The 26,695-nt window shown below is 37.3% G+C and overlaps 1 protein-coding gene across 1 annotated transcript; it reads left to right on the forward strand.

Annotated features, from left to right (window-relative positions):
- The first annotated feature begins 20,442 nt into the window (after positions 1-20,442).
- On the forward strand, positions 20,443-26,261 carry LOC122417114 (uncharacterized). Its single transcript, XM_043430380.1, has 4 exons — positions 20,443-22,223; positions 22,300-22,921; positions 23,004-24,731; positions 24,808-26,261. The coding sequence occupies exons 1-4, from the start codon at positions 20,838-20,840 to the stop codon at positions 25,011-25,013; spliced, it is 3,942 nt and encodes a 1,313-aa protein (XP_043286315.1). The 5' UTR covers positions 20,443-20,837; the 3' UTR covers positions 25,014-26,261.
- Positions 26,262-26,695: the final 434 nt, after the last annotated feature.

A 26,695-nucleotide genomic window follows, 5' to 3' on the forward strand; every position in this document is an offset into this window, starting at 1 on the left:
ATTAAAAAAATTAGTCCGGGTCAAGACTAAACAGCCCATGGTTATAACCGACACGCCGGGGCGATCTTTCGACAAGATTTCGATGGACGTCGTCGGCCCCCTTCCTACCACCAGTAGCGGAAATTCGTATATCTTGACTATGCAAGACCTGTTAACAAAATGGTCAATCGCTGTCCCGCTGGCTAGGACGACGGCCGTCGACATCGCTGACGCGTTTATAGAACATTTTGTCTGTCAATTTAGTGCTCCGAAGGCAATTCTCACAGATCAGGGGCGAAATTTTCTCTCGAGCTTAATAAGGGCAATCGCAAAAATCTGGCGGATCAAATTATACCAGACAACCGCCTTCCATCCGCAAAGTAACGGATCGATCGAGCGATCGCATCACGTATTGGCGGAATATATAAAACAATATATTGACAAAAATAATGAATGGGACAAATTACTCCGTAGATGTATGTTCTCATATAATACTAGCCAACACGAGGGGACGAAATACACCCCCTTCGAATTAGTTTACGGACACCTGGCTAGGCTCCCATCGGCTCATCAACACATCGAAGAGGACCTGGATCCGACGTACGCGGACTACCTCGAAAATCTGTTTATCACGATCGATCAGCTTCAAAACCTTGCCCGCGAAAATCTAATCGCGGCGAAAGAGAGATCAAAACAATATTACGATCGAAAAATCAACCCACAACAGTTTGACGTTGGTGACGTCGTTCTTATGCTGAAGGAACCAAGTAAAGGGAAATTCAGTGACCAGTACACGGAACCCTGTGAAATTATTGAAATTCTATCCGGGGGAAATTTAAAAATCTTGTATAAAGGGAAATCGCGAATCGTTCACGCGAATAAACTTAGAGGTACCCGCCTCCCACTTGATTAATAATCGGGTATCCTCTCACTTTCAGGAAGACCATGGTACGATTACTACTTGGCTTCCTTCTCTTGCAAGAGGCTTCCGCGCTGTTGGGATACGACTGTGCGGGTCCAAATCTCAACATTACAACTATTTCGCTTAACAACGTAGGAGAATGCAATGTTCCGATCAACGCGCCTATTCCAAAGGAAACATACATTCAACTGCTCCAATTATCAGACTTTTCGCACGCCGAAGTCGTGCAGTGCCGCGTGGAAATAGACCGCACCATTTACTACTGTGGGATGAGTTCGCACGTTTCGGTGGTTCAGAACGGACGCCAAATTTACCTCCACGAACTCGACGAACGTGGGTGTCAAAAACTTCAGGAAACTGGGATATTACAACTCAGCCCATCCAGCATCATAACCGGGTTAAGGAAGAACAGCACAACCGATCGCGCTATTTTATTAGGCGGTTCCCTCACCAACAGTGGAAGCTGCCAAGGGACACAGTACAGCGACGCGTTTGGAAACTGGAACGGGGTCGTAATCCAAGCAACAGTAAAAATCACGCTGACAAACTACATGGCCGAAGTGAACTTGGTCAATAATAAAATTATCCTTCAGTCAGGTACGCAGTGCTATCTTTCCGATGGTACTTGTTTGGACGTCGAAGGGAATTCAGCCTTCTGGATAACTGAACCAGCAGACTCGTGTCAGTTCAATCGATACGATGTCCTCTTCGAAGGCATTGCCCATAAACAACAAAATCCAGACTCAGCGACCAACAATCCTGACGTATTCTCACTAACAACGCACGAAACGACGTTCGCGTTAGCAGCCAAATCAATGAAGCATATCTGCGGTTACAATCTCGTTCGTACGGAGCACCCAAAACTTTACATTCTGGAAACACAAAAGGGAAGGACGTTCGCGCAGAAAAAACAAATTCCCGTCAACAATCTCGATATTTTTTCATACATGAACTCCAAATTTATTTACGTTGAAAAACACATCCGTACACAGATACGAAATCTTTACAGAGATGTCGTACTACAGAGGTGTAATCTCGAGCGTCAGGTAATCCAAAACGCATTAAACACAGCCCCTTTGTTCCCGGAAAAATTCGCCACAACAATCATGAAGGCTCACGGATATATGGCCGTAGTATTGGGAGAAGTTGCCCACATTATAAAATGTACACCTGTCGACTGTAGCATCCGCCGGACCAAGGAATGTTACAACGAACTTCCAGTAACGTATCGGAACGAGTCCCGTTATTTATCGCCAATCTCGAAGGTTCTTCTCAAAGCAGGGACCCAAATCGAGTGCGATCCACTTCTTCCAGCATTGTACAACATCGATAATAACTGGTATCGGTTCAGCCCGCAAGGAATCCCAGCTCAAACCCCTCAAGAACTTCACCCGACTGCACATCCATCGTGGAATTACAATCCGATCGGAGACTTAGCAGTTTCTGGAATATACACAGTAGAAGAAATTAATCAATTAAGAGATCGCATCATGTTTCCAGCTGAAAGAGCCGCTCTCCTCAACACTATCGCTCGCGGTTCTGCCGGTTATCCAGTGGCAGGAGGAACAATTGCAATACAAAATTTATTAAGTACCGAGGCAATCGAACAACTCGCGGAAGGTACAATTAACAAAATTTGGCATGGTTTGGAAAAATTCGGAATAGTAAGCTCCGGGTTCTTCGCCATAGCGTTTATCTTCAGCATCGTAAAAGCAGTGATCGACATCATCATACAGGGTTACACCCTTCATTCTCTCTACGGTTGGAGCGTCGCATTAATTGGCGCAATTTGGAATTCTATAACTTATCTTTTAATCACACGCCACTACAAGAAAAACAGCCAACGGGAAAATTCATATGAGATCCCGCGTGAAACAGAACTTTCGGAGGTCGTCTCACAGGAGCCGAAACCGTCCCCATCGAAAAGAAGACTTTCTGGCGTAGACCCTGTACTTTTGGGGCGTCTTACAGCCGGTTCTCAGCCTAAGTAAACCATCGGCTTCGAACTTCTCCGGGGAGGTGTTACGTCCTAGGGTCTCCGCCATCGTGTTGGCTGGTATGTATCTGTAACATAAAGAAAATATATTTAAAATTGCCGCTTAAAAAAATAAAATTTATTATTCGAAATAATAGTGACCAACATAGAAAGGCGAAAATAACTTTTAAGGAGCGCTATAGTTCAGTAAACGCTATAGTATGTAGACTAGCGAGCCCGAGCGCCCGATGAGTCATCACTCAGCGCTCTCGAAATTTCAATTTTCATTAACTAACAATAATCGACTTAGAGCATTTTTAACAATTGGAACGTGTTTCGTACGAAAAGGGCTTTATTTTGATACCTCACACGGGTACCTTTTAATCATTTTTACCAAATATCAAAAGTTAACAATTTCAAATTTCATTAACTAACAATTTTACAGTTATCTAAATTTTAACGCTACGAGCGTGTTCTAGATCAAAATCCCTTTCAAATGAATACTCGCACGACCATTTTGCAATAATTCTTCTGTGAGTTATCAATTCGCGGAAAAACCGCGAAAAACCGCGAATTACCGCGAATCGTCCAAAAACGTCGAAAATCAAGTTCCAAACGATTAGATTCAATAGCAAAGACCATAATAAGTAACTTGGGTGCTTTTTACAATTTTTCCGAAACATAAAAATTTAACAATATTTAATTTCATTAATTAACAATTATGTGGATAAATTATCTCTGTTACTCTCAAACGATAGGGAACTCAATGCCCTTTAAAATGATTACAAACTCGACCACTTTACACAAATATTTCACCGATATATCAATTCGCGGGTTAACCGCGAAAAACCGCGGAAAACCGCGGATCACCCAAAATACATCAAAAACTCAGGAAATCAATGGGATTTCATAGCAAAGCGATATAGGACACAGTTCAAAAGCGATCGACACATTTTTAAGCATATAAACAATAATTGTTAATAAATAAACAAATTCCGCTACAAATAAATTATCGTTATTTTCAATCAAGGAATACAAATATATGTGTATGGGGAACAGAACCGCTTATTTCGCTATTTCTATCGAGGTATATGTGTATATATATATACGGGCAATGGTTCTTTTGGCGACCTTGTTTTGCTGTTTTTTTTTATCGCGTTTATAGAAGCATAATAACGTTATAAATGAATGTATACTTCCAAATTTGATATAAGACGTCCATTTATCATAGTATATGCTGTTGTGTGTAACTGGGTGGTTTTGAAGGCATTACTTTCTCTTACAGAAAGGAGTTTTCGAGGACCGATTTTCATACCAATAGTATATAATTGACTGCCTGAGCATACAACGTTGGGAATGCACAGGACCTCTAAAACACTCAATTGCAGTCGTTTTTCTTCTATTAGTTGATTTGCAGTAATTAATAGGATTTGAAATGATATTCTTCGTTAACTATTGACTATCAACTGATTGTGCACTCACGTGATTCCCCACAACAAGTCTAAAAAAATTTACACGTATCTGGGAAAATAAAATTAATGAAAAATAGAAAATTCGATCGAAAGAATTTGGGTCTATGCAGCACAGTTTCTGAACACTGAGAGAGTTGGGACTGTAAAAATATTGTCGTAATATCGAAAAACTTTGGTATGATAGGGAGGCTTACATGGGAAAGCCGTAATAGACAACGATGTCCATCGGTTTGTGATGCTGGCTCCACTGATTGCGGATGTGCGAATCATTGTCAAATATATGAGGAAAGAGTAAAAATAAATTCGAGGTTCGATATCCCTCATGTTGGTTGTAAAAACATTTGAGCATTACCAATTTATCGTAATTATTTCTTACAATCTTTCTGGACAAACAAAATTTTTTGCCCACGCATAAGGACATCCATATCTAGTAGATGAGAAGAATTGATAACTTTTTCTTCTACTCGTCACGAATAATGCCCCCGCCGTCAGTAATAACTTTGATAATCTCGATTTTTCCGATGGATGCGAATGTATGGAAGTAATTGAATATTTAAGCGCCGCTCTCTACCGAGATGATTCAGTGATGGACTGACACGGATATCTAGAAGAACTGACGCGTCTTCAAAAATACCAATATATCGTTTGATTTCTTCTGTTGGTTCTTTTGAGGACTTGAAGTTTTCAACAGCAATATGACAAGTGTATTTCAGTGATCACTGCTTTTTTATGTATTCGACATGGACTTTTCTATTCATGGCAAGAAACTACAGAACGAGTCCATTCATAATTAGGAATAATAAGAATTTAGCATTTGCACAATCTCTTTCCATTTTTTGCCTGCGAAGCACATGAACTTGATTCCCAGCATGACGCAGAGTGAATGTCTTACCTTGATCTAGAACCGGAGGAGTTAAAAAATAGACTGAAATCTCTATTGCGGGGTGAACCAATTTCATGTTATCAATCTTATGAAATTCAAGTATCTGAAATGCTGGCATCGCTTCTTGTGAATATGAGAATATTTATTGTCAATCAATTGAATAGAAATTTGAGTTATTTTTTCTATCGGTTATTACAAACAATGAGGAATTGGCAATTCATCCTTATAACATTTCTTCACGCTTTCTGGACAAACTAAATTTTGGACCCACAGATGAGTACATCCATATCTATTCGATGAGAAGGATTGAGGTTTCAGTGATACGTTCGCTGACTTTTTTGGTCCAGAATGATTGAGCATCTGCGAAAACTTATTTTAGGCCTTTTTTGCTGATTTTTTTACTCAAATTATGACAGCGGAGGCACCTCAAAATTGATTACCTGCTCTGAAATGGTCCTGATTGAATTATAAGTGGAAAGCACTATCGCACGATGAACTCATTGTGGGGGAGAGACCTCTTTGGAGCAAACAGATATTGGTGCACATTCCAAGATTCTAGATAGGCGAATATCCATAAAAGACAGAACCCAGTTTTTTCGGAAAACAATTTATTAAAAAATTCATCAGACATTCATGTATATATATCTTAAGGCCTCAAAAAGACCATGTTAGTGTTGTTTTCTTCGTTTAATCGGTTCTTTCGCGGGCCTTTGGTTTTGAAATACGAATTTCGGCTGTAATGAATACTTGCTCATTGAAAATTCATCTGATGATTTCTGAGCAGTCTTTTAAAAAAAATTAAATAAACTGCCTTATATTGGAAGAAAAAGAACTGTTCTTCAATCGATATTTCCATTACATTCGATCACTTTTTGTCATAACCTTTATTTCGTCACTCCAATACTGAACACTGCGAATTCTCAAATATCTGAATAACTCGACGTGATGAATGCGCTTCCTTTCTCCGCTATCTTCCTTGGATGCATTCGTCTATGATTTCTGGATGATGTCTCATCAATGGGGAACGGCGTGGATCACAAACACCAGAAGCACAAATCCCACACTCAAGACTGACAGCTAATACGGAATCGTATACTACCGGAAATAACTTTTTCTTCTACTCGTCACGAATAATGCCCCCGCCGTCAGTAATAACTTTGATAATCTCGATTTTTCCGATGGATGCGAATGTATGGAAGTAATTGAATAATTAAGCGCCGCTCTCTACCGAGATGATTCAGTGATGGACTGACACGGATATCTAGAAGAACTGACGCGTCTTCAAAAATACCAATATATCGTTTGATTTCTTCTGTTGGTTCTTTTGAGGACTTGAAGTTTTCAACAGCAATATGACAAGTGTATTTCAGTGATCACTGCTTTTTTATGTATTCGACATGGACTTTTCTATTCATGGCAAGAAACTACAGAACGAGTCCATTCATAATTAGGAATAATAAGAATTTAGCATTTGCACAATCTCTTTCCATTTTTTGCCTGCGAAGCACATGAACTTGATTCCCAGCATGACGCAGAGTGAATGTCTTACCTTGATCTAGAACCGGAGGAGTTAAAAAATAGACTGAAATCTCTATTGCGGGGTGAACCAATTTCATGTTATCAATCTTATGAAATTCAAGTATCTGAAATGCTGGCATCGCTTCTTGTGAATATGAGAATATTTATTGTCAATCAATTGAACAGAAATTTGAGTTATTTTTTCTATCGGTTATTACAAACAATGAGGAATTGGCAATTCATCCTTATAACATTTCTTCACGCTTTCTGGACAAACTAAATTTTGGACCCACAGATGAGTACATCCATATCTATTCGATGAGAAGGATTGAGGTTTCAGTGATACGTTCGCTGACTTTTTTGGTCCAGAATGATTGAGCATCTGCGAAAACTTATTTTAGGCCTTTTTTGCTGATTTTTTTACTCAAATTATGACAGCGGAGGCACCTCAAAATTGATTACCTGCTCTGAAATGGTCCTGATTGAATTATAAGTGGAAAGCACTATCGCACGATGAACTCATTGTGGGGGAGAGACCTCTTTGGAGCAAACAGATATTGGTGCACATTCCAAGATTCTAGATAGGCGAATATCCATAAAAGACAGAACCCAGTTTTTTCGGAAAACAATTTATTAAAAAATTCATCAGACATTCATGTATATATATCTTAAGGCCTCAAAAAGACCATGTTAGTGTTGTTTTCTTCGTTTAATCGGTTCTTTCGCGGGCCTTTGGTTTTGAAATACGAATTTCGGCTGTAATGAATACTTGCTCATTGAAAATTCATCTGATGATTTCTGAGCAGTCTTTTAAAAAAAATTAAATAAACTGCCTTATATTGGAAGAAAAAGAACTGTTCTTCAATCGATATTTCCATTACATTCGATCACTTTTTGTCATAACCTTTATTTCGTCACTCCAATACTGAACACTGCGAATTCTCAAATATCTGAATAACTCGACGTGATGAATGCACTTCCTTTCTCCGCTATCTTCCTTGGATGCATTCGTCTATGATTTCTGGATGATGTCTCATCAATGGGGAACGGCGTGGATCACAAACACCAGAAGCACAAATCCCACACTCAAGACTGACAGCTAATACGGAATCGTATACTACCGGAAATAACTTTTTCTTCTACTCGTCACGAATAATGCCCCCGCCGTCAGTAATAACTTTGATAATCTCGATTTTTCCGATGGATGCGAATGTATGGAAGTAATTGAATATTTAAGCGCCGCTCTCTACCGAGATGATTCAGTGATGGACTGACACGGATATCTAGAAGAACTGACGCGTCTTCAAAAATACCAATATATCGTTTGATTTCTTCTGTTGGTTCTTTTGAGGACTTGAAGTTTTCAACAGCAATATGACAAGTGTATTTCAGTGATCACTGCTTTTTTATGTATTCGACATGGACTTTTCTATTCATGGCAAGAAACTACAGAACGAGTCCATTCATAATTAGGAATAATAAGAATTTAGCATTTGCACAATCTCTTTCCATTTTTTGCCTGCGAAGCACATGAACTTGATTCCCAGCATGACGCAGAGTGAATGTCTTACCTTGATCTAGAACCGGAGGAGTTAAAAAATAGACTGAAATCTCTATTGCGGGGTGAACCAATTTCATGTTATCAATCTTATGAAATTCAAGTATCTGAAATGCTGGCATCGCTTCTTGTGAATATGAGAATATTTATTGTCAATCAATTGAATAGAAATTTGAGTTATTTTTTCTATCGGTTATTACAAACAATGAGGAATTGGCAATTCATCCTTATAACATTTCTTCACGCTTTCTGGACAAACTAAATTTTGGACCCACAGATGAGTACATCCATATCTATTCGATGAGAAGGATTGAGGTTTCAGTGATACGTTCGCTGACTTTTTTGGTCCAGAATGATTGAGCATCTGCGAAAACTTATTTTAGGCCTTTTTTGCTGATTTTTTTACTCAAATTATGACAGCGGAGGCACCTCAAAATTGATTACCTGCTCTGAAATGGTCCTGATTGAATTATAAGTGGAAAGCACTATCGCACGATGAACTCATTGTGGGGGAGAGACCTCTTTGGAGCAAACAGATATTGGTGCACATTCCAAGATTCTAGATAGGCGAATATCCATAAAAGACAGAACCCAGTTTTTTCGGAAAACAATTTATTAAAAAATTCATCAGACATTCATGTATATATATCTTAAGGCCTCAAAAAGACCATGTTAGTGTTGTTTTCTTCGTTTAATCGGTTCTTTCGCGGGCCTTTGGTTTTGAAATACGAATTTCGGCTGTAATGAATACTTGCTCATTGAAAATTCATCTGATGATTTCTGAGCAGTCTTTTAAAAAAAATTAAATAAACTGCCTTATATTGGAAGAAAAAGAACTGTTCTTCAATCGATATTTCCATTACATTCGATCACTTTTTGTCATAACCTTTATTTCGTCACTCCAATACTGAACACTGCGAATTCTCAAATATCTGAATAACTCGACGTGATGAATGCGCTTCCTTTCTCCGCTATCTTCCTTGGATGCATTCGTCTATGATTTCTGGATGATGTCTCATCAATGGGGAACGGCGTGGATCACAAACACCAGAAGCACAAATCCCACACTCAAGACTGACAGCTAATACGGAATCGTATACTACCGGAAATAACTTTTTCTTCTACTCGTCACGAATAATGCCCCCGCCGTCAGTAATAACTTTGATAATCTCGATTTTTCCGATGGATGCGAATGTATGGAAGTAATTGAATAATTAAGCGCCGCTCTCTACCGAGATGATTCAGTGATGGACTGACACGGATATCTAGAAGAACTGACGCGTCTTCAAAAATACCAATATATCGTTTGATTTCTTCTGTTGGTTCTTTTGAGGACTTGAAGTTTTCAACAGCAATATGACAAGTGTATTTCAGTGATCACTGCTTTTTTATGTATTCGACATGGACTTTTCTATTCATGGCAAGAAACTACAGAACGAGTCCATTCATAATTAGGAATAATAAGAATTTAGCATTTGCACAATCTCTTTCCATTTTTTGCCTGCGAAGCACATGAACTTGATTCCCAGCATGACGCAGAGTGAATGTCTTACCTTGATCTAGAACCGGAGGAGTTAAAAAATAGACTGAAATCTCTATTGCGGGGTGAACCAATTTCATGTTATCAATCTTATGAAATTCAAGTATCTGAAATGCTGGCATCGCTTCTTGTGAATATGAGAATATTTATTGTCAATCAATTGAACAGAAATTTGAGTTATTTTTTCTATCGGTTATTACAAACAATGAGGAATTGGCAATTCATCCTTATAACATTTCTTCACGCTTTCTGGACAAACTAAATTTTGGACCCACAGATGAGTACATCCATATCTATTCGATGAGAAGGATTGAGGTTTCAGTGATACGTTCGCTGACTTTTTTGGTCCAGAATGATTGAGCATCTGCGAAAACTTATTTTAGGCCTTTTTTGCTGATTTTTTTACTCAAATTATGACAGCGGAGGCACCTCAAAATTGATTACCTGCTCTGAAATGGTCCTGATTGAATTATAAGTGGAAAGCACTATCGCACGATGAACTCATTGTGGGGGAGAGACCTCTTTGGAGCAAACAGATATTGGTGCACATTCCAAGATTCTAGATAGGCGAATATCCATAAAAGACAGAACCCAGTTTTTTCGGAAAACAATTTATTAAAAAATTCATCAGACATTCATGTATATATATCTTAAGGCCTCAAAAAGACCATGTTAGTGTTGTTTTCTTCGTTTAATCGGTTCTTTCGCGGGCCTTTGGTTTTGAAATACGAATTTCGGCTGTAATGAATACTTGCTCATTGAAAATTCATCTGATGATTTCTGAGCAGTCTTTTAAAAAAAATTAAATAAACTGCCTTATATTGGAAGAAAAAGAACTGTTCTTCAATCGATATTTCCATTACATTCGATCACTTTTTGTCATAACCTTTATTTCGTCACTCCAATACTGAACACTGCGAATTCTCAAATATCTGAATAACTCGACGTGATGAATGCACTTCCTTTCTCCGCTATCTTCCTTGGATGCATTCGTCTATGATTTCTGGATGATGTCTCATCAATGGGGAACGGCGTGGATCACAAACACCAGAAGCACAAATCCCACACTCAAGACTGACAGCTAATACGGAATCGTATACTACCGGAAATAACTTTTTCTTCTACTCGTCACGAATAATGCCCCCGCCGTCAGTAATAACTTTGATAATCTCGATTTTTCCGATGGATGCGAATGTATGGAAGTAATTGAATATTTAAGCGCCGCTCTCTACCGAGATGATTCAGTGATGGACTGACACGGATATCTAGAAGAACTGACGCGTCTTCAAAAATACCAATATATCGTTTGATTTCTTCTGTTGGTTCTTTTGAGGACTTGAAGTTTTCAACAGCAATATGACAAGTGTATTTCAGTGATCACTGCTTTTTTATGTATTCGACATGGACTTTTCTATTCATGGCAAGAAACTACAGAACGAGTCCATTCATAATTAGGAATAATAAGAATTTAGCATTTGCACAATCTCTTTCCATTTTTTGCCTGCGAAGCACATGAACTTGATTCCCAGCATGACGCAGAGTGAATGTCTTACCTTGATCTAGAACCGGAGGAGTTAAAAAATAGACTGAAATCTCTATTGCGGGGTGAACCAATTTCATGTTATCAATCTTATGAAATTCAAGTATCTGAAATGCTGGCATCGCTTCTTGTGAATATGAGAATATTTATTGTCAATCAATTGAATAGAAATTTGAGTTATTTTTTCTATCGGTTATTACAAACAATGAGGAATTGGCAATTCATCCTTATAACATTTCTTCACGCTTTCTGGACAAACTAAATTTTGGACCCACAGATGAGTACATCCATATCTATTCGATGAGAAGGATTGAGGTTTCAGTGATACGTTCGCTGACTTTTTTGGTCCAGAATGATTGAGCATCTGCGAAAACTTATTTTAGGCCTTTTTTGCTGATTTTTTTACTCAAATTATGACAGCGGAGGCACCTCAAAATTGATTACCTGCTCTGAAATGGTCCTGATTGAATTATAAGTGGAAAGCACTATCGCACGATGAACTCATTGTGGGGGAGAGACCTCTTTGGAGCAAACAGATATTGGTGCACATTCCAAGATTCTAGATAGGCGAATATCCATAAAAGACAGAACCCAGTTTTTTCGGAAAACAATTTATTAAAAAATTCATCAGACATTCATGTATATATATCTTAAGGCCTCAAAAAGACCATGTTAGTGTTGTTTTCTTCGTTTAATCGGTTCTTTCGCGGGCCTTTGGTTTTGAAATACGAATTTCGGCTGTAATGAATACTTGCTCATTGAAAATTCATCTGATGATTTCTGAGCAGTCTTTTAAAAAAAATTAAATAAACTGCCTTATATTGGAAGAAAAAGAACTGTTCTTCAATCGATATTTCCATTACATTCGATCACTTTTTGTCATAACCTTTATTTCGTCACTCCAATACTGAACACTGCGAATTCTCAAATATCTGAATAACTCGACGTGATGAATGCGCTTCCTTTCTCCGCTATCTTCCTTGGATGCATTCGTCTATGATTTCTGGATGATGTCTCATCAATGGGGAACGGCGTGGATCACAAACACCAGAAGCACAAATCCCACACTCAAGACTGACAGCTAATACGGAATCGTATACTACCGGAAATAACTTTTTCTTCTACTCGTCACGAATAATGCCCCCGCCGTCAGTAATAACTTTGATAATCTCGATTTTTCCGATGGATGCGAATGTATGGAAGTAATTGAATAATTAAGCGCCGCTCTCTACCGAGATGATTCAGTGATGGACTGACACGGATATCTAGAAGAACTGACGCGTCTTCAAAAATACCAATATATCGTTTGATTTCTTCTGTTGGTTCTTTTGAGGACTTGAAGTTTTCAACAGCAATATGACAAGTGTATTTCAGTGATCACTGCTTTTTTATGTATTCGACATGGACTTTTCTATTCATGGCAAGAAACTACAGAACGAGTCCATTCATAATTAGGAATAATAAGAATTTAGCATTTGCACAATCTCTTTCCATTTTTTGCCTGCGAAGCACATGAACTTGATTCCCAGCATGACGCAGAGTGAATGTCTTACCTTGATCTAGAACCGGAGGAGTTAAAAAATAGACTGAAATCTCTATTGCGGGGTGAACCAATTTCATGTTATCAATCTTATGAAATTCAAGTATCTGAAATGCTGGCATCGCTTCTTGTGAATATGAGAATATTTATTGTCAATCAATTGAACAGAAATTTGAGTTATTTTTTCTATCGGTTATTACAAACAATGAGGAATTGGCAATTCATCCTTATAACATTTCTTCACGCTTTCTGGACAAACTAAATTTTGGACCCACAGATGAGTACATCCATATCTATTCGATGAGAAGGATTGAGGTTTCAGTGATACGTTCGCTGACTTTTTTGGTCCAGAATGATTGAGCATCTGCGAAAACTTATTTTAGGCCTTTTTTGCTGATTTTTTTACTCAAATTATGACAGCGGAGGCACCTCAAAATTGATTACCTGCTCTGAAATGGTCCTGATTGAATTATAAGTGGAAAGCACTATCGCACGATGAACTCATTGTGGGGGAGAGACCTCTTTGGAGCAAACAGATATTGGTGCACATTCCAAGATTCTAGATAGGCGAATATCCATAAAAGACAGAACCCAGTTTTTTCGGAAAACAATTTATTAAAAAATTCATCAGACATTCATGTATATATATCTTAAGGCCTCAAAAAGACCATGTTAGTGTTGTTTTCTTCGTTTAATCGGTTCTTTCGCGGGCCTTTGGTTTTGAAATACGAATTTCGGCTGTAATGAATACTTGCTCATTGAAAATTCATCTGATGATTTCTGAGCAGTCTTTTAAAAAAAATTAAATAAACTGCCTTATATTGGAAGAAAAAGAACTGTTCTTCAATCGATATTTCCATTACATTCGATCACTTTTTGTCATAACCTTTATTTCGTCACTCCAATACTGAACACTGCGAATTCTCAAATATCTGAATAACTCGACGTGATGAATGCACTTCCTTTCTCCGCTATCTTCCTTGGATGCATTCGTCTATGATTTCTGGATGATGTCTCATCAATGGGGAACGGCGTGGATCACAAACACCAGAAGCACAAATCCCACACTCAAGACTGACAGCTAATACGGAATCGTATACTACCGGAAATAACTTTTTCTTCTACTCGTCACGAATAATGCCCCCGCCGTCAGTAATAACTTTGATAATCTCGATTTTTCCGATGGATGCGAATGTATGGAAGTAATTGAATAATTAAGCGCCGCTCTCTACCGAGATGATTCAGTGATGGACTGACACGGATATCTAGAAGAACTGACGCGTCTTCAAAAATACCAATATATCGTTTGATTTCTTCTGTTGGTTCTTTTGAGGACTTGAAGTTTTCAACAGCAATATGACAAGTGTATTTCAGTGATCACTGCTTTTTTATGTATTCGACATGGACTTTTCTATTCATGGCAAGAAACTACAGAACGAGTCCATTCATAATTAGGAATAATAAGAATTTAGCATTTGCACAATCTCTTTCCATTTTTTGCCTGCGAAGCACATGAACTTGATTCCCAGCATGACGCAGAGTGAATGTCTTACCTTGATCTAGAACCGGAGGAGTTAAAAAATAGACTGAAATCTTTATTGCGGGGTGGACCAATTTCATGTTATCAATCTTATGAAATTCAAGTATCTGAAATGCTGGCATCGCTTCTTGTGAATATGAGAATATTTATTGTCAATCAATTGAACAGAAATTTGAGTTATTTTTTCTATCGGTTATTACAAACAATGAGGAATTGGCAATTCATCCTTATAACATTTCTTCACGCTTTCTGGACAAACTAAATTTTGGACCCACAGATGAGTACATCCATATCTATTCGATGAGAAGGATTGAGGTTTCAGTGATACGTTCGCTGACTTTTTTGGTCCAGAATGATTGAGCATCTGCGAAAACTTATTTTAGGCCTTTTTTGCTGATTTTTTTACTCAAATTATGACAGCGGTGGCACCTCAAAATTGATTACCTGCTCTGAAATGGTCCTGATTGAATTATAAGTGGAAAGCACTATCGCACGATGAACTCATTGTGGGGGAGAGACCTCTTTGGAGCAAACAGATATTGGTGCACATTCCAAGATTCTAGATAGGCGAATATCCATAAAAGACAGAACCCAGTTTTTTCGGAAAACAATTTATTAAAAAATTCATCAGACATTCATGTATATATATCTTAAGGCCTCAAAAAGACCATGTTAGTGTTGTTTTCTTCGTTTAATCGGTTCTTTCGCGGGCCTTTGGTTTTGAAATACGAATTTCGGCTGTAATGAATACTTGCTCATTGAAAATTCATCTGATGATTTCTGAGCAGTCTTTTAAAAAAAATTAAATAAACTGCCTTATATTGGAAGAAAAAGAACTGTTCTTCAATCGATATTTCCATTACATTCGATCACTTGTTGTCATAACCTTTATTTCGTCACTCCAATACTGAACACTGCGAATTCTCAAATATCTGAATAACTCGACGTGATGAATGCACTTCCTTTCTCCGCTATCTTCCTTGGATGCATTCGTCTATGATTTCTGGATGATGTCTCATCAATGGGGAACGGCGTGGATCACAAACACCAGAAGCACAAATCCCACACTCAAGACTGACAGCTAATACGGAATCGTATACTACCGGAAATAACTTTTTCTTCTACTCGTCACGAATAATGCCCCCGCCGTCAGTAATAACTTTGATAATCTCGATTTTTCCGATGGATGCGAATGTATGGAAGTAATTGAATATTTAAGCGCCGCTCTCTACCGAGATGATTCAGTGATGGACTGACACGGATATCTAGAAGAACTGACGCGTCTTCAAAAATACCAATATATCGTTTGATTTCTTCTGTTGGTTCTTTTGAGGACTTGAAGTTTTCAACAGCAATATGACAAGTGTATTTCAGTGATCACTGCTTTTTTATGTATTCGACATGGACTTTTCTATTCATGGCAAGAAACTACAGAACGAGTCCATTCATAATTAGGAATAATAAGAATTTAGCATTTGCACAATCTCTTTCCATTTTTTGCCTGCGAAGCACATGAACTTGATTCCCAGCATGACGCAGAGTGAATGTCTTACCTTGATCTAGAACCGGAGGAGTTAAAAAATAGACTGAAATCTCTATTGCGGGGTGAACCAATTTCATGTTATCAATCTTATGAAATTCAAGTATCTGAAATGCTGGCATCGCTTCTTGTGAATATGAGAATATTTATTGTCAATCAATTGAATAGAAATTTGAGTTATTTTTTCTATCGGTTATTACAAACAATGAGGAATTGGCAATTCATCCTTATAACATTTCTTCACGCTTTCTGGACAAACTAAATTTTGGACCCACAGATGAGTACATCCATATCTATTCGATGAGAAGGATTGAGGTTTCAGTGATACGTTCGCTGACTTTTTTGGTCCAGAATGATTGAGCATCTGCGAAAACTTATTTTAGGCCTTTTTTGCTGATTTTTTTACTCAAATTATGACAGCGGAGGCACCTCAAAATTGATTACCTGCTCTGAAATGGTCCTGATTGAATTATAAGTGGAAAGCACTATCGCACGATGAACTCATTGTGGGGGAGAGACCTCTTTGGAGCAAACAGATATTGGTGCACATTCCAAGATTCTAGATAGGCGAATATCCATAAAAGACAGAACCCAGTTTTTTCGGAAAACAATTTATTAAAAAATTCATCAGACATTCATGTATATATATCTTAAGGCCTCAAAAAGACCATGTTAGTGTTGTTTTCTTCGTTTAATCGGTTCTTTCGCGGGCCTTTGGTTTTGAAATACGAATTTCGGCTGTAATGAATACTTGCTCATTGAAAATTCATCTGATGATTTCTGAGCAGTCTTTTAAAAAAAATTAAATAAACTGCCTTATATTGGAAGAAAAAGAACTGTTCTTCAATCGATATTTCCATTACATTCGATCACTTTTTGTCATAACCTTTATTTCGTCACTCCAATACTGAACACTGCGAATTCTCAAATATCTGAATAACTCGACGTGATGAATGCGCTTCCTTTCTCCGCTATCTTCCTTGGATGCATTCGTCTATGATTTCTGGATGATGTCTCATCAATGGGGAACGGCGTGGATCACAAACACCAGAAGCACAAATCCCACACTCAAGACTGACAGCTAATACGGAATCGTATACTACCGGAAATAACTTTTTCTTCTACTCGTCACGAATAATGCCCCCGCCGTCAGTAATAACTTTGATAATCTCGATTTTTCCGATGGATGCGAATGTATGGAAGTAATTGAATAATTAAGCGCCGCTCTCTACCGAGATGATTCAGTGATGGACTGACACGGATATCTAGAAGAACTGACGCGTCTTCAAAAATACCAATATATCGTTTGATTTCTTCTGTTGGTTCTTTTGAGGACTTGAAGTTTTCAACAGCAATATGACAAGTGTATTTCAGTGATCACTGCTTTTTTATGTATTCGACATGGACTTTTCTATTCATGGCAAGAAACTACAGAACGAGTCCATTCATAATTAGGAATAATAAGAATTTAGCATTTGCACAATCTCTTTCCATTTTTTGCCTGCGAAGCACATGAACTTGATTCCCAGCATGACGCAGAGTGAATGTCTTACCTTGATCTAGAACCGGAGGAGTTAAAAAATAGACTGAAATCTCTATTGCGGGGTGAACCAATTTCATGTTATCAATCTTATGAAATTCAAGTATCTGAAATGCTGGCATCGCTTCTTGTGAATATGAGAATATTTATTGTCAATCAATTGAACAGAAATTTGAGTTATTTTTTCTATCGGTTATTACAAACAATGAGGAATTGGCAATTCATCCTTATAACATTTCTTCACGCTTTCTGGACAAACTAAATTTTGGACCCACAGATGAGTACATCCATATCTATTCGATGAGAAGGATTGAGGTTTCAGTGATACGTTCGCTGACTTTTTTGGTCCAGAATGATTGAGCATCTGCGAAAACTTATTTTAGGCCTTTTTTGCTGATTTTTTTACTCAAATTATGACAGCGGAGGCACCTCAAAATTGATTACCTGCTCTGAAATGGTCCTGATTGAATTATAAGTGGAAAGCACTATCGCACGATGAACTCATTGTGGGGGAGAGACCTCTTTGGAGCAAACAGATATTGGTGCACATTCCAAGATTCTAGATAGGCGAATATCCATAAAAGACAGAACCCAGTTTTTTCGGAAAACAATTTATTAAAAAATTCATCAGACATTCATGTATATATATCTTAAGGCCTCAAAAAGACCATGTTAGTGTTGTTTTCTTCGTTTAATCGGTTCTTTCGCGGGCCTTTGGTTTTGAAATACGAATTTCGGCTGTAATGAATACTTGCTCATTGAAAATTCATCTGATGATTTCTGAGCAGTCTTTTAAAAAAAATTAAATAAACTGCCTTATATTGGAAGAAAAAGAACTGTTCTTCAATCGATATTTCCATTACATTCGATCACTTTTTGTCATAACCTTTATTTCGTCACTCCAATACTGAACACTGCGAATTCTCAAATATCTGAATAACTCGACGTGATGAATGCACTTCCTTTCTCCGCTATCTTCCTTGGATGCATTCGTCTATGATTTCTGGATGATGTCTCATCAATGGGGAACGGCGTGGATCACAAACACCAGAAGCACAAATCCCACACTCAAGACTGACAGCTAATACGGAATCGTATACTACCGGAAATAACTTTTTCTTCTACTCGTCACGAAAAAAGCCCCCGCCGTCAGTAATAACTTTGATAATCTCGATTTTTCCGATGGATGCGAATGTATGGAAGTAATTGGATAATTAAGCGCCGCTCTCTACCGAGATGATTCAGTGATGGACTGACACGGATATCTAGAAGATCTGACGCGTCTTCAAAAATACCAATATATTGTTTGTTTCCTTCTGTTGGTTCTTTTGAGGACTTGAAGTTTTCAACAGCAATATGAAAAGTGTATTTCAGTGATCACTGCTTTTTTATGTTTTCGACATCGACATTTTTATCATCGAGTTACGTTTAACATCGAGTTACGTTTATTAAGACGAATATAGACTACGTTTAGACGGTGCCATTATTCCAGTTTTTACTACATCAGGTGTTACTTAACCGGCGTAAAACCGATAGTAACACCCGATGTAGTAAAATCCGGATTCAAAGCGGTCGTGTAAACGTAGTTAAAGACTGCATTGTACCTACTAATAATCCGTAAATAATTATATTCTTTATTCGTTTCTCAATTAATCTTCTGATCAAGAACGATTGAATTTAATTTTTTTTTAACCACTAAATAATTCCGCTCTGTTTAAGAACGTTGAAGAGGTATTTCACGTAAAATGGAAATGCTGCAGTGAATTCTCTATAAAGGACTTCTATTATTCCATACAAAGAATTGAATAGTACCAAACGTATTAATCGTTTTACCAATGACTTCCGAACAGTCGTCTTTTGATAACGTGATTCCCGTAATTATAAACGCAAAAAAATATTAGGTGAGCTTTTGTATAATTAAAATTAACTCGTTCTGAGGTGTTGCCAAATCTCTAAAAGTTGGCAACACCTGTGAAATCCGGTCGAGCGTATATTCCGGCGCCGTTTCTGCCCACGATGAGTGTTTGTTCGATGTGCATTCCCCGCTGACAGTCTTTCGAGTGCTCGGTAACATTTTATTTCGGCCGTTTCGATGGTGAAAGAAACGACGATGCACATTTTATTGCAACAAAGTGATGATAAAAAGTATGTCGTTCGCAGTCGGAATCGAAAATCGAAGTTGAAATCGGCTCGGGTCGTCGCCCGTTACAGTAAGTTTATTCAACTATCACACAGAATAATGTTACTTACATACCTTCACATGACCCTGATTATTAATGCTAATTTCGTATGATTGCTCATGTTACATTTTACAGATGTTTATTTGTTTCGATTCAGTTTTGATATCAATAAGTCTAGTAGCAGGTTAACTATAGAGATAATTTTAGCGGTTGCTTCGAGGACTTCAGAAAGAGCTCACACATGGAGTGTTAAAAATCTATATATCCTCTTGATTACTTTTTCGCATAGTAATCTTGCGTTAAAGATTTATAAACCCTTCTATAATGTGAAAATTTCAGGGAGCATTTGTTCCTATTTTAATACGACATAATATGACCTGAATCTAATAAATTCATAAGTTTCAACTACACGACTGTTTCGAGGGTTTCTTGGTGTTATCTATTATTTTGTGTTAAAACTTGTACAATATATTATAATTGAAATATTAATATACATAGAATTTTCGTGAAATCTACATTTAGAAATGTCTCATTGATTTATTCGTGATGGTTATAAGTAACATCCACCTATGCGATAGACAGGGTAGACAGAATATAAAAATCAACGATTTTTTGGTTGTACATACAAATCGATTTTATACAGAAAATTTGAAAAGAAGTGTACGTATACTCAGCCTATAGATCTCCTTGTCAAATATAAATGAAATTTTGAAATTTGTATTGTAGGTTGACGCAATGCTATTTTTTTTCAGGATAAAACCTTCAATAGTACTGTAAGAAATATTTTTCATTACTCTCCATATTCCATCTGTTGCAGAAAATGTAGCAATTTTGAGTGAAATCTGCAAAAATTTAAATTATGGTATACCTCAGATAAGCATTCTACCAACAGTCAGAAATACTACATCATCTTCGAGTACTCCTGAAACACTCGATGGATTATCCGAGTCCAATAAACCCGAAGAAATAGCTTCAACTGACAACACAATTTCTGAGAATGTCGTCGAATTCGTTGTTGACGAAAAAAATAATGAACTGAACTCAGCGGCTTATATACAACATCTAAGAGGAGATTCCATTAATACGAGTCAATGTGAAAATATTGGAGCCATGGTAACCTTAATGTCAGAGGATACTACTGAAACAGTGCAAAATGTGTCTACTGTTGAAATACATTCTTCTGACTCGTTGGTTCATAGTCTGCCGAGATCTTCTAAGCCATGTGAACTGGATACACAAAATTTTAATAAACAACGAAATTCAGCAACATTATCTGATTCAGCAGCAACTGTTTACCTCAACACAGAGATAAATAATATGGCTCCCACCATTACACTGCTTGGATATAACTTACAACAAACAGCGGAATGTTCCTCACAATCTCCAAAATCACTTTATAGAGATAATAATGGTAATATTTTGGAATTATCCAGTTTAAGCAAAAGCCATCCACGAAGTATTTTGCAAGATGTTGAAACATGTTCACTCGATACACCTGATATTGATGCACGGCATTCTTTGATAAACATCTCCGATCCTGCAAAGACGGCTGGACTCAACACAGAACCAAATATGGTTCAAACTGACATGGAATCAAAACGTATTTCAAAAGAATTAGTAGAGGATTCCCTTGAACCTATGCACACAGATGATATTGCCCACAACTCGGAATCACCAACGTTAAACGAAAGCTCTTCACAACGTATTTTGCAAGAATTCGATGAATGTTCACTCGATACACCTGCTTTTGATGCACAGCATTCTTTGATAAACGTCTCCGATCCTGCAAAGACAGCTGAACTCAACACAGAACCAAATATGCTTCAAACTGACATGGAATCAAAACGTATTTCAAAAGAATTAGTAGAGGATTCCCTTGAACCTATTCACACAGATGATATTGCCCACAACTCGGAATCACCAACGTTAAACGAAAGCTCTTCACAACATATTTTGCAAGAATTCGATGAATGTTCACTCGATACACCTGCTTTTGATGCACAGCATTCTTTGATAAACGTTTCTGATCCTGCAAAGACGGCTGAACTCAACACAGAACTAAATATGGTTCAAACTAACATGGAATCAAATTGCATGTCAAAAGAACTAGCAGAGGATTCCTCAGAACCTATTCACACAGATGATATTCCCGATAATTCTGAATTATCAACGTTAAACGAAAGTTTTCCACAACGTGTTCTGCGAGAGTCATATATACAATCACTCAACACACTTGATTTTGATGGACAACATGGTTCGATATACTGCTTCGATCCTGCAGAAACAGCCGAATTTAGTACAGAAATCGATACGGCTCAAGTCGGCACACAAAATAAAAATATTTTAGAGCAATCGATGACATATTCTTCACAGTCACTTGACAATGATAATATCGATAATGCTACTTTTTCAAAAGAGCAGACTAACGCCGAAAATGTAATTTCGTCATCGGACGGAAATGATGAGGAATGGTTACCCGCAGAAGTTCAGTACACTGTAAGTGACTATTGTTATACAATTGATAAGAATTAATGACTTTGCTAATATCCATTTTTCTTAATAATATTTCCAGATGAACCCAGTGCTCGATCAGATACTTTTAAACAATGATGACTATTTACAAAGCGAAAAAAATCTCGAAAATGTTGGCGAAGATGAACAGATTATTGAAGAAGAGAGTATTGAGTGTGAAGGAACTATGGTTGATGAAAGATTACGGAGATCGAATCGTCGTCGAAATGTTATTTTATCACCGTTTCCTGAGAGAGGAACAAGTGAAAGTGTTTCGTTGCCTCGACTTTCTCCGACAATGACCAACGATGCCACAGAACAAAGTCACGACGATAGCGTTACCGATGAGGATTACATTCCGACCGAGGCTTCAAGCTCTTCAGATGAATTTCTAAATGCAACGAATAACAGTAATACTAGCGCTGGACGCGAAAAAAATGTTCCGACAAACAATTGTATTCACTCACGAGAAAAGGATTCCGGAGTGTTAAACATTTCCGGCAGAGCGGCAACAGGATCGGTGGATGACACAAATTTATCCGTGCAAACATCAGCTCAAAAAAAAAGTGAGAAAAAATACTTTTGCATGTATTGCCATAAACTTTATAGCAAACTCCCACGGCATCTTGAGACAGTCCACATCAAAGAGAATGACGTGAAAAAGTTTTCCATGCTAAAGAGAGGTTTGAATTTGTTTTTTATACATAAATGATGTCAATATTTCATAACTATAGATTTTTGCATACAACCCATTCCTTATTCTAGGTTCAAAAGAGCGCAGAGAAGTGATAGATGCGCTGAGAAACAATGGAACTTTTAATTTCAACACTAATCCGAAATTCAATACTGGTGAACTCATGGTTTGTCGCCGACCAAACCCAAAGTACAAAAGGACTGCAAAAGATTACAAAACTTGCGTAAGCTGTTTGAAATCGCACTCAATGCGGAATATTCGACATCATTATGCCAAATGTCGCAAGGATGGCATCAAAAATCAGCGGTCGATTTTAGTCCTTGGCAAGGCCATAGAAGGTCGTCTACATAAAGAAGCAAGTGAAAAATTAAGACTCGAAGTTTTTCCCCCACTTCGAGAAGATGACGTTGTACGTCTCATTAGATACGATCGTCTCCTCATCATTTGGGGAAACAAGTTATGTGCGAAATATACTCCACACTACCAACACGCAATGATTCGCTCCAGATTACGAAGGATGGGTAACCTGGTCCTCACGGCCAAAGTTGTCAATCCAGACATAACGGATTGCGCATCTCTATACGACCCAAAAGTATACGACGATGTGGTAAAGGCTGTTCGAATCGTCGCTCGTTACAACGAATCCGAAGGTGAATTCGGAGCACCGAGTTTGGGGATGAATTTGGGTACATACATAAAACAGATTGGAGCCATCCTAGTCAATGAATACGTAAAATCAGATGAATCCGAGAAAGAACGAAGAGTCGAACAATTTCTAAAAATTTTCAAAGTCGACTTTCACATTGATATAAACAATGTGGCCCTTGAAAACCAAAGAAAAAACCAGCGGCAGCGAAAAATTATACTTCCATCAGAGGGAGATATTCGAACTTTCATGCAATACATTGGCTCGGAAACAAAAATTACGTATGAGAAATTAGAAACAAAATTCTCATATAAAGAATGGTTCAAACTCTGTGAATTGTTAGCGGTTGGAATGGTGGTATTTAGTCGACGACGTACAGGTGAAATAAGCAACATAAGCGTAGATGATTATCGGAATCCTCTAAAACTCGATGATCGAACCGACAAAGAATTGTATCAGAATTTGTCACCGCAAGCCAAAGCTGCCGCTGATCGGTACACGCTTATATCGATTCGCGGTAAAAAAGGACGTCAAGTACGTGTATTATTGTACCCGCAATTGGTGAAAGGCATAGATCTCATATTGAAATATCGTGAAACCGCTGGAGTTCCGAGCAATAATAAATTTTTATTCGGGCTTCGAAGTCGTAATCCGAAAAAAACAATGACTATCGATGCCTGCGATGCCATGCGTAAGCACTCCGGCCGCTGCGGGGCTGCGTTCCCTGATACACTTCGAGGCACGAAACTTCGGAAGAACATTGCGACCAAGTGTCATCGATTGAACCTGAACGATAACGAAATTTCAGATCTGGCAAACTTTATGGGTCATTCAGAAAGAATTCACCGAGACATTTATCGGCAGCCGATCGTGGAACGAGAGATTATAGGAATATCGCGTCTATTAGAAGAAGTTCTCAATGATGAATCTGATGACGAAGATTCTGGCGATGATCAAGCTTTGACCGACAATAATCCGACTCAAAGTCAAGCAGCACACGGTATAGAGCGCAGTACTGACCCCTCTTCATCAAGACACTCATCAATACTAAACGACATCGAATCTCCAGAAATATCGGACACAAATGTAGAGATAAATGAAAATGAGTACATCGAACGAAATAATAAGCCGAAGAATGCTAACCAAAATATTCGTACGTATTACTGATTTTTTCAGTTGAGTGAATAATACGAATGAATGGATAATAATAAGGTTTTATTTATTTTTAGAAAAAGGAACAAAACGTCCTTGGACACAACGAGAAAAATCTATCGTGACCAAAGCTTTTTCAAAATATTTGAAGGAAAAGCGTTTACCCTCATTCACAGAAATAAAAGAATTACAAAAACAATATTCAGATATTCTTGGACATCGAACACCAGCACAAGTGAAAGCATGGGTTAACAATCAGAATAGAGCAACATCAAAACGTTAAAACAATATCGAGATCGAAGAAATAACGTCAGCAGTTGAGTTTCGGTGCTATACTTTCCATTATTTTTATTATTTTATATACATTGCGATTACAAAGATAGGATTCGAGATTTTGAAAACGTGAAATGATATTTCTATTTGATATAGCCCGGGACTGGAAGCATATAAAGTAAAAATCGCAGTCCTTATTTCTGTTTCGAAGAATATATATGGATGAAAGTATTGAAATGATAGTTCAAAAGAAGATAAAGTTATTTCTTACTATTTTGTTTAGAAAAGAATTTTATGAATGATAAGTGAGAACCAAAAAAAAACTTTATGATTTTCATTTGCTGAGTTGATTAAAAATTGACTATGAGCAAAGAATACTCGTGGTAAATAGTGATCTAGACTTACAGAACTGAAGTAGTACATAAATCACAGACAGATTACTGAAGACTGACATTTGTGATACTAGTGAAGTCATAGGATAAGCAAAAATAATTTGTTGTCATAAACTGATAGATCAGAAATAACTATTTTTTTTATAAAATTTCCTTTATTTTTAAGTTACGTATAAACTTCTGTGCCAAGGTAAAAAGTTAGAAGAGATTAGATTAATATAAAATAACTGTTTTTCGTTTATTGTCTGCTGTATAACAGTTGAATTGACAAAAAAGACAAAAAAGCCGACGAGCTGAATGAATTCTAAATGACAGAAAGCACATATTCATTATAACGGGGAAGAATATTGACTCCTGAATAAAACCCTAATGCGGGTAGAAACAACGTTAAAAAAAACTATGAAGCTACTCAAAAAATTACAGAGAATTCATTCCTATATGAGAGTACATACAAAGTACAAAAATGTCAACTAGATAGCAGCTGCGGAGTCATATCAGTATGAAAGATGATAATGAACGTGCCAGCGGTACGGTGTTTTTTTTATGTTTATTTCTATTTTCACTTTTTAACGTTTTTTAGTTTCATTACCGCTGTTGATATAACTATACTTATATCAAAATATATGACTGAGAACTTGGATATAAGAAAAATCCAAACGAAAGATTTTTTTATAAAGATATATTGCAGAACGAAGTGTTTCATTCCTATTTTATAGACTGTACTATCGTTATATCACGGATACAATTCTTAAGTTGCGTATGTACTGGAAAGCGAATAAAAATCTCACAATGTATGACATGGGTTCTTTATCTGCATGTGATTCTAGTAAACATTTTGGAAATTTTATGTATTCTATACTTTACATAATGAGCATAATGGAACTTCTTAATATTCCAAATGATAAATGGACTCGTGTTGCAGTCTTTTGCCATGAATAGAAACGTACATGATGAATACATTGAAAAGCAGTGATCGCTGAAATACACTTGTCATATTGCTGTTCAAAACATAAAGTCCTCAAAAGAACCAAAAGAAAGAAACAAACAATATATTGGTATTTTTGAAGACGCGTCAGTTCTTCTAGATATCCGTGTCAGTCCATCACTGAATCATTTGGGTAGAGAGCGGCGCTTAATTATTCAAGTACTTCTATACAATTGCATGCATCGGAAAAATCGAGATTATTAAAGTTATTACTGACGGCGAGGGTTTTTTTCGTAACCAGTAGAAGAATAAGTTTTTTTCGGTAGTATACGATTCGACTTTCATATTAGCTGTCAGACTTGAGTATGAAATTTG

The sequence above is a fragment of the Venturia canescens genome, chromosome 10 (assembly GCF_019457755.1).
Source record: "Venturia canescens isolate UGA chromosome 10, ASM1945775v1, whole genome shotgun sequence".
Taxonomy (NCBI): Eukaryota; Metazoa; Arthropoda; class Insecta; order Hymenoptera; family Ichneumonidae; genus Venturia; species Venturia canescens.

Bases quoted from the DNA above. Each gene is read 5' to 3' on its own strand.
- LOC122417114 (XM_043430380.1), top strand. From the start codon at position 20,838: ATGGTAACCTTAATGTCAGAGGATACTACTGAAACAGTGCAAAATGTG. The intron at 22,224-22,299 runs GTAAGTGACTAT...TAATATTTCCAG, and splicing joins CCGCAGAAGTTCAGTACACT to ATGAACCCAGTGCTCGATCA. The intron at 24,732-24,807 runs GTACGTATTACT...ATTTATTTTTAG, and splicing joins GAATGCTAACCAAAATATTC to AAAAAGGAACAAAACGTCCT.